The sequence below is a fragment of the Amblyraja radiata genome, chromosome 23, assembly GCF_010909765.2.
Source record: "Amblyraja radiata isolate CabotCenter1 chromosome 23, sAmbRad1.1.pri, whole genome shotgun sequence".
NCBI lineage: Eukaryota > Metazoa > Chordata > Chondrichthyes > Rajiformes > Rajidae > Amblyraja > Amblyraja radiata.
The window spans coordinates 3,386,860-3,396,859 of record NC_045978.1 but is presented as its reverse complement, the minus strand read 5'-3'; the positions used below and the strand labels follow the sequence as shown (position 1 = coordinate 3,396,859).

General features: G+C 47.2%; 1 protein-coding gene across 1 annotated transcript in view; it reads right to left on the bottom strand.

Moving 5' to 3' along the window:
* LOC116986151 (myelin transcription factor 1-like) overlaps positions 1-8,872 on the bottom strand; it is a 29,457-nt gene extending 20,585 nt beyond the window's left edge. Inside the window, exon 1 of the mRNA XM_033041352.1 lies at positions 8,669-8,872. Within this exon, the coding sequence (XP_032897243.1) occupies positions 8,669-8,811 (143 nt within the window). The 5' untranslated portion in view covers positions 8,812-8,872. The remainder of the gene's footprint in view (positions 1-8,668) is intronic.
* Positions 8,873-10,000: the final 1,128 nt, after the last annotated feature.

The window sequence follows — 10,000 nt, the reverse complement described above, 5'->3', positions numbered from 1 at the left end:
ATTATGGAGCCATTTCACCTTAACTATTAGAACAGGTCTTTCTGCGAGGGATTGATTTGATGAGAATTTGTTGGTGGACAAATTTGATTGCATGGCAGGCACTTTGAGAGCAGGAATGCGGCATGCACAGATGCACGCAGCCACCTTTTCTGCTTCAGAGATGTTCGACTTCATAATAATTAAGGACATTTTTCTGCCTTCGTCTGAGACGGCGCCAGGTTTCGTAAATAAGCATCCGACGCCGTCACTAACAAGTATTATGAAGGGTGGGCATAGTGTTCAGGTCACTTGCGGCACGGTGGCGCAGCGGGTAGAGTTGCTGCCTCGCGGCGCAAGAGACCCAGCTTCCATCCTGACTACGAATGCTGTCTGTGTGGAGTTTGCGCGTTCTCCCCTGTGATGGCGTGGGTTTCCCCCGGGCGCTCTGGTTTCCTCCCACATCCCAAAGACGTGCGGGTTTGCAGGCTACCTTGCCCTCTGTAAAATTGCCCCCCTAGTGTGTAGGGAGAGGATGAGAAAGTGGGATAACATGGAACCAGTGCAAACGTTTGTCGGAGGTTTAAATCCCTTCCTTCATTCCATGTACAACGCAGAGATTGTTGATGAAAGGAACATAAATACAATATGTAATAATGCAATTGGATATGCAGGGAGTGGAGGAACTGTTCCAGAGCCGCTGTCTGAAAAAAGCTCTGAGAATAGCTAAGGACAAACTGCACCCCCTCCACACACACACCTGGATCTCCTGCCGTCAGGCAAGAGATACTGTAGCATCAAAGCCCGGACTTCCAGTCTGCTAAACAGCTTCCTGCCACAGTCTGTGAGGCTGCTAAACAGTCACTCTGTACTCACAGTCACCTGATTCTGCAGCTTTGCACTGACATTTTAATAACTCTGGCACTGGCCACTCAAATCAGCTGCCCTGGACATTTTAATGATTGTTTTTACTGTATTTTAATGTTGCTGTTTTACCTGCTTTTAACTATTTATACTGTTTCATCAGGGACTGGATTGTTTTTACTGTTATTATGTGTGAAATGTTTTAAGTTTCATGTGCGATGCTCCGGTATCCCCTGGGAAACGTCTTCTCATTTTGCACTGTACAACTGTTGCTTTGCAAGATGACAATAAAGGTTGATTGATTGATTGATTGATTGAATTGGATCATGGCAGGCAGATGAGATTGGTTTATATTGGCACCATGTTCGGCACGGACATTGTGGGCCGAAGGGCCTGAACCTGCGCTGTACTTTTCCATGTTCTATATATTAACCGTCCTACAAACACAACTTGAGTAAACTGGAATGTGTTCCTTCCACAATCCTGGATGAAAGACCAATACTCATCACAAGAATATTAGTAATCGTCAGGAATATTATAGAATAGACCAAGTGGGACCCGTTGGGTCTTGTCCCCCAACGCTGGGGGAGGGGGTGAGGGGTGCAACGTCGGCACCGGCGCCCCCCCCCCACACAAGGAAAATTATGGAATTTATCAATTTATCAATCGTCTTCACTAGAATATTAGTGATCGTTAACAATTTTATGGAATATAATTTGGCCTTCAACTTTATGTTACAGGATTCCAGTTTTTCAACCCCATCTGGGAAAAGCAATTACTTTGTGAATTGAAATAAGCAATAATGAAGATGCATGTGTAGGTCGAGAAGAAATCTGGGAAGAAATTACTGATTGTGATAATTGATAATAAAAACCTCTTAAAAGATTAGATATTGACGTTCAGATGGTTCAGCAGGAGATATTCTGGCAGCTGACCAGGATGTTCCATCAGAGGATCATGGCCCTTTGGCTGAACACACAAGTGATTCGCTGAACACCTCCTAGACCTACCTGATCGCCCGGTTGCTCAGCACTTTAACCCCCCCTCCCATTCCCACACTGACCTTTCTGTCCTGGGCCTCCTCCACTGTCAGAGTGAGGCCCAGCGTAAATTGGAGGAACAGCACCTCATATTTTGCTTACACCCCAGCGGTATGAAAATTGACTTCTCCAACTTCAGTTAACCCTTGCTTTCCCTCTCTCTCTCTCTCTCTCTCTCTCTCTCTCTCTCTCTCTCTCTCCATTCCTCCCCCTTCGCAGAGCAGTGTGATTGTCCCCTCGGTTAAATTTTATCTTTGTATGTTTCGGTGTCAGCTTCTTCTAGCTAACAAGCATATATCCCTCATTTTTCGATCTCCATCTCCTTTGATGTCTCGTTCTCACACCTTAGACGTCCTTATCTCTATGTCTCCCTCTCCCCTGACTCTCAGTCTGAAGAAGGGTCTCGACCCGAAATGTCACCCAATCCTTCCATCCGGAGATGCTGCCTGTCCTGTGGAGTTACTCCAGCACTTTGTGTCTATCTTCGGGCCCTTTAGAAACATAGAAACATAGAAATTAGGTGCAGGAGTAGGCCATTCGGCCCTTCGAGCCTGCACCGCCATTCAATATGATCATGGCTGATCATCCAACTCAGTATCCCGTACCTGCCTTCTCTCCATACCCTCTGATCCCCTTAGCCACAAAGGCCACATCTAACTCCCTCTTAAATATAGCCAATGAACTGGCCTCGACTACCCTCTGTGGCAGAGAGTTCCAGAGATTCACCACTCTCTGTGTGAAAAAAGTTCTTCTCATCTCGGTTTTAAAGGATTTCCCCCTTATCCTTAAGCTGTGACCCCTTGTCCTGGACTTCCCCAACATCGGGAGCAATCTTCCTGCATTTAGCCTGTCCAACCCCTTAAGAATTTTATAAGTTTCTATAAGATCCCCTCTCAATCTCCTAAATTCTAGAGAGTATAAACCAAGTCTATCCAGTCTTTCTTCATAAGACAGTCCTGACATCCCAGGAATCAGTCTGGTGAACCTTCTCTGCACTCCCTCTAGGGCAATAATGTCCTTCCTCAGATTTGGAAGGTGTACATGATTTTCACTTGCTGACGGGTTGATAATACTGAGCATTATCTTGTTGCAATATTTATTCAACAGCTCTCCTCTCGCGCTACAGAAAGGGAGGATGAAAAATCACCTTTCTAATCCCAAAACAGGACATTAGACATTACAAACTGCTCTTCCTAAGTGTACAAGGAATTGTTTTTTTTTCTTTGTGCATATATGTGTGCGTGTATGTGTTTATATATATGATCTGTATATGTGTGTATTTGTGAGTATGTGTATATACACCCTAACCCTAAAGGGCCTGTCCCACTTACACGACTTTTTCGGCGACTGCCAGCACCCGTCATATTCCGTTTGCATGTCGGCGAAAATGTTGAAAATCCAGCGGCGACCAGAACAAGGTACGACTCTTTGGGCGACTACTCACGACCATACAGGCTTCACCCCGCGACATGTCGCCTGTATGGCCGTGAGTCGTCTCCTCAGTCGCCTAAAGAGTCGTAGCGTCTTTCTGGTCGCCGCTCGATTTTCAACATGTTGACATTTTTCAGCGACCTGCAACGACCTATGACGGGTGCCGGCAGTCGCTGAAAAAGTCGCGTAAGTGGGACAGGCACGTAACCTTAACCCTAACCCAGAACGTTTTATTATCTCACTCGCTTATTATATTGGTTACAGTGTCCTCTATTTACATATTCTGCTGTGCTGCAGCAAGTATGTATTTCATTGCTCTATCTGGGACACATGACAATAAAGCATAAGACAGGCACAAAAGGCTGGAGTAACTCAGCGGGACAGGCAGCATCTCTGGGGAGAAGGAATGGGTGACATTTCAGGTCGAGACCCTTCTTCCCCCGACAATGAAACATTCTTGATGGGGCCAGCTTTCATTATGAGAGCTAATAGATTTCATGCCAAGCGTTCCTGACCGCCTGAGGTGTTGGGAGTGGAAGTAACTGAAAAATAGTTCATCTTTCTGGGTGCTGAATGTGCAGAGATGTGATACTAGCGGATAGAACAACAGTGTGTATTTTTAGCCGGGATTTGTGGACGTCGTCAGCATAAGGTTTTGCTGCCGTGCCAACATTGTAGCAGTCATCTCAGTAGATAATAACCAACAGGAAACATGTCATATCGCCAAGTGCCATTTTTAGATGTACAATCACTACTATTTCTAAATGAAAAGATTTTCTTTTTCTTACTTTTATCGTTCAAAGCCGATGACTTAATTATGACGAGTTTATATTGTAAAAGGAGATGAACCGTGTGTTAGGGTTTACATTAACGCTTGGCAGGGTTTGTCTCACCCCCACTTCTCTTCCAGCTTTCTCCCCCCCACCCCCCCCCCCCCCCCCCCCCCACCACCTTACCACAATCAGTCTGAAGAAGGGTCCCGGCCCGAAACGTCACCTATCCATGTCCTCCACAGATGCTGCCTGACCCGCTGAGTTACTCCAGCACTCTGTGAAACGTCACCTACCCACGTTCTCCACAGATGCTGCCTGACCCACTGAGTTATGGTGCAGCAGCATCTATGGAGCTAAGGAAATAGGCAACGTTTCGGGCCGAAACCCTTCTGGAAATAGGCAACGTTTCGGGCCGAAACCCGGAAGGGTTTCGGCCCGAAACGTTGCCTATTTCCTTAGCTCCATAGATGCTGCTGCACCCGCTGAGTTACTCCAGCACTCTGTGAAACGTCACCTATCCATGTTCTCCACAGATGCTGCCTGACCCGCTGAGTTACTCCAGCACTCTGTGAAACGTCACCTATCCATGTTCTCCACAGATGCTGCCTGACCCGCTGAGTTACTCCAGCACTCTGTGAAACGTCACCTATCCATGTTCTCCACAGATGCTGCCTGACCCGCTGAGTTACTCCAGCACTCTGTGTTTTCATTTAAGATCTTGTTGTCTTACTTCAATGAACGTGCTAGTTTCCACGATCATTTGCTAAATCTATCTTCATTCTTTCAGCCACTTCAAGCAGAAATCGCAATCGATTTGTGTTAAATTGGCAACGTTGATATTTAAGACATTTTTTTTCCTTAGGGTTAGATTGTCTGTTTGCAGGCAGTAGGATAATCATCCCTCTTATGCTTAGAGTTATATTTCTCTAATCTTAAGATAGAGTTAGATAGAGCTCATAAAAATAGCGGAGTCAGTGGATATGGTGAGAAGGCGGGAACGGGGTACCGAATGTGAATGATCAGCCATGATCACAGTGAATGGCGGTGCTGGCTCGAAGGGCCGAATGGCCTACTCCTGCACCTATTGTCTATTGTCTTATTGTACCCATGGCTGCAGATCCAGTCTCACATGTAGACTGACACTTTTTGATTTAAATTTTACAACTAAAAAATGTATACCATATCACTTCATAATTTAAGGTTACACCTGGTTGAAGTTATTCTGGTTGGCTGCCACTTTGATCTGGCCCACAATATCATTACCGTTGAAAATCCACTTGCCTTTATTAGCCTCCATGTTTTCACTTTATCTTAGCCTTCATCCTAACTGGGATTCATTCTGAGTCTAGAGCTGAATTGTCATGTTTAGTGCAGGATTCAAAATGGCATTAGCAATGTTTATTTTCCTTTCCAGTAAAGGTTTTAAATTATATTTTAAGGTGACACCTATTTCAATTTACCTGGTTAAAGTAACTCTAGTTGGCTCCAGTTACCCAGGAGGTAATGGTGGTTAGGGTTAGTGAACTTAACTCCTTGCGCAAATAAATAAATATTTTAAATCTCGCTCTGAGAATGTGGAAAATGTCCGTCTTAGATTACTGAGAAGGCACAGAGTTCTGGAGTAACTCAGCCGGGTCAGGTAGTGTCTCTGGAGAACATGGATAGGTGGCGTTTCAGGTCGGGACCCTTCTTCAGATTAGACCTGAAACGCGAGTCTGAGGAAGGGTCCCGTCCCAGAACGTGACCGGTCCAGAGATGCTGCCTGACCCAGCTGAGTTACTCCAGCACTTTGCGTCTTTCCCCCCCCCCCGTAAACCAGCATCTGCAGTTCCTTGTTTCTACAAGGCTTCAGGAGGCACTTGGTGGAATCCGGAGTCACAGGTGTGCACTGACAGAGCGAGTTACGCAGGTAGTCCCTTTCCCAACCACAGGTGGGGTTACAACTCTCAATGTTCAAAGTGCTCGTCACTTAATGCTGTACTAACGTGCCCCGCTGCTGCTGACTGAAGGTTAGAAGCAGCTCAACTTTGGCCTTCACGATTCTGTGTTACTATGATTCAACCAACTGATTGTCTGCAGCTGGATAAAAATAACCAGGGGCCAGCAGATTGATGCAGTCACGCAGACAGCCCGTCACGCTGATACTTCCTTAGACAATTGAGGAGATTCAGTTCATCGACTAATGGATATCTGTGGATATTTATAAGGCAGAGATAGATAGATTCTTGATTAGTGCGGGTGTCAGAGGTTATGAGGAGAAGGCAGGAGAATGGGGTTAGGAGGGAGAGATAGATCAGCCGTGATTGAATGGCGGAGTAGACTGGATGGGCCGAATGGCCTAATTCTACTCCTATCACTTATGACCTTATGACAAATACTTTCTTGAACATGTTTCTTGAACATCTAGAGGTGTACGGTAGAGAGCGTATAGACCCGCGGCAGCGCGGCCTGCTTCGCAGCTCGAGCGCCCAGAAGCGAAGGAGATTACAGAGAGCGGTGGACGCCGCGCGCTCCATCACGGGTACCGAGCCCCACGACCTCCATAAAGGCAGCTAATATCATCCAAGCTCCGCACCACCCTGGCCACGCTCTCATTTCAACCCCCGCCAGCCGGAAGAAGGTATGAGAGAAAACTGTGACCACCAGCTTCAGGAGCAGCTTCTTCCCAACAACCATCAGACTCTTAGACAATAGACAATAGGTGCAGGAGCTGGCCATTCGAACCAGCACCACCATTCAATGTGCTCATGGCTGATCATCCACATTCAGTACACAATCATGAACACTGCACAACACTAACTTCTACTATGTACTTCTGGAGACTGTATGTGATTGTACTAGATTGGTCCAGAGGCAGGAAACATGTTCCTGATGTTGGGGGGGGGGGGGGGGGGGGGGGAGTCCAGAACCAGGGGCCACACAGTTTAAGAATAAGGGGTAAGCCATTTAGAATGGAGACGAGGAAATACTTTTTCTCACACAGAGTTGTGAGTCTGTGGAATTCTCTGCCTCAGGTTCTCTGGAGGCCGGTTCTCTGGATACTTTCAAGAGAGAGCTAGATAAAGCTCGATTAAAAATAGTGGAGTCAGGGGATATGGGGAGAAGGCAGGAACGGGGTACTGATTGTGGATGATCAGCCATGATCACATTGAATGGCGGTGCTGGCTCAAATGCCTACTCCTGCACCTATTGTCTATTGGTCAAAGTCCTTTGATTGAACTTTTGGTGGTTTTTTTTTTTACACCAATTGGGGATACTAGTTTATTGATTTTTTGTTTATGATATATCATCTATGTGTATTGTGTTTATAGGCCAGTTATGTTGCTGCGAGTAAGAATGTAATTGTTCAGTAGTTGGTATACGACAATTAAACACTTCACTCTCTTATCAGCTTTACAGGCTTGAGATCGACGGAGATATCGTCAGAAAGCATTATCATTAGCAACATTATCATTCACAATTAAGTACGCCCCCTCAGAGTGTACCAGGGCGAGATTGAACAATGTGTAGGAAGGAACTGCAGATGCTGGTTTAAACCGAAGATAGACACAAAATGCTGGAGTAACTCACCGGGACAGGCTAGCTACATCTCTGGAGCGAAGGAACGGGTGACGTTTCGGGCCAAGACCCTTCTTCAGAAGACCCCTTTGAACAATATTGTCCCCTCATCTTCACACTTCCCCAACAACTACAAACCACCTAAGTCCTATACACACGTTCCTCTCAAATGTCTTCACGTTTTTGGCCTGACTTACCTCACAAGTTCTGTCCGGCAGCGATCACTTAGCTCTGTTCTTCCATTTGGAGCTGCTCTGTAGCCAGCAGTGTGCGTGGCCAGGCATCCACCCTGCCATCTCCCCCCACCGCTAACCTCGCCTCCCCAACATCTCCAAACTCTCTCTCACCAACCGCACCTTCCGTCACCTCTGCCTCATTACCTAATGACACCTCATTTCACACCTTGTCTTTTGTAAAGAGAAACTCGGGTGAGATTTTTTGCCCTGCTGACCATGGCACAGAGGCCTGAGTTGTTCCTGTCCCTTGCTCGTTCTGCAGCTAGCAGTGGCACGAGCCAGTGCAGAAAAAACAAAGCAGTCTCCACTACTGTGCAAGTCAAGGGCTTGTCCAACTTACGCCACTTTTTCAGCCGTCATAGGTCTTCGAAAATTTCCGACATGTTGAAAATCCAGCGGCGACCAGAAAGACGCTACGACTCTTTGGGTGACTGAGGAGACGTCTCACGACCATACAGGCGACATGTCGCGGGGTGAAGCCTGTATGGTCGTGAGTCGTACCTTGTTCTGGTCACCGCTGGATTTTCAACACGTCGAACATTCTCGGCCACCTGTAACGACCTATGGCGGGTGCCGGCAGTCGCCGAAAAACTTGCGTAAGTGGGACAGGCCCGTAGAAAAGTGAGATTTTCTCGGTGTCTGGGATGGGGAGGAGGGGGGGGGGGGGGGTGGAGAGGGGGTGGTGGGGGGTGGGGTGGGATGGGGGGGGGGGGGGGAGGGGAGGGGGTGATGACGTGCGGTACAACTGGGCTGACTTCTGGCAGAGGAGAGCAATATGTTGAAAACTTACTTCATCTCAGGATCCTCCTTATCATCCTTGGTGGGTGTAAATTTCTGTCCACTTTTCTTAGCACGTGGGCACCCTGATAAGCTGTGAAAACAACCAGAATAGTACTGACTGGACATGAAGGGGATTGACTGCCGCTGTTCCATATCCACGTAGCTCACACAAACGGATAACTTTGACTGCTGTGCGTTAGCGGAGAAGATATCTTGGGAAGAAATTACTCGTAGCGATAATAGATGATGAACACTCAGGAGACTTGATATTAACTCTAGGGTGGCGACATAGAAACGCAGGTACAGGAGGAGGCCATTCGGCCCTTCCAGCCAGCACCGCCATCCAATATGGTCATGGCTGATCATCCACAATCAGTATCCCGTTCCTGCTTTCTCCCCACATCCCTTGATTCCATTAGCCCTAAGAGCTCTATCTAACTCTTGAAAACATCCAGTGAATTGGCCTCCACTGCCTGCTGTGGCAGAGAATGCCACAGATTCACAACTCTTCGGGTGAAAACGTTTTTCCTCATCTCAGTCCTAAATGGCCGACCCCTTATTCATAAACTGTGTGACCCCTGGTTCTGGACTCCTCCAACAACGGGAATTTTTTTCCTGCATCCAGCCTGTCCAATCCCTTGAGAATTTTATATGCTTCTATAAGAAACCCGCTCATCCTTCTAAATTCCAGTGGATATATATGCCCAGTCGATCCATTCTTTCATCATGTGTCAGTCCCGCCATCCTGGGAATGTACCTGGTGAACCTACGCTGCACTCCCTCAATAGCAAGCTGGCAGATATGCTGACTGTCCACCCACTTCTTGGCAACATGGTTGAGTCTGCGTCACTTCAGAACGCTGTTCAAACCGAGATGGCTTCGTGTTGCCGATATGGAATGACACAGGAACGCTGGAGTAACTCCGTGGGTCAGGCAGCATCTCTGCAGGACATGTTCTCCAGGGACACTTCCTGACCCGTTGAGTCACTCCAGCATTTTTCAGTTTTTCCCTTGGCAAACCCAGCATCTGCAGTTCCCTGCTTCACCTGTTGCAGCTCTGGGCCAGTGCTAACTCAGGCCACTCCGAGACTGTGCTAACCTTTGGTAATGAGGATTTTGGGAAGAGTTAACCAACGTGGCTGAAGCCCACGCACTTTGTCGAACAAAAACCCTTAGAAGTTTTTTAAGTTCCAGGATCAGAATTCGGCCATTTGGCCCATCAAGTCTACTCCGCCATTCAATCATGGCTGATCTATCTTTCCCTTCCAACCCTATTCTCCTGCTTTCGCCCCATAACCCCCGACTCTTCAATCGGCCAACATGCCTGGAGGAACTATCTGCT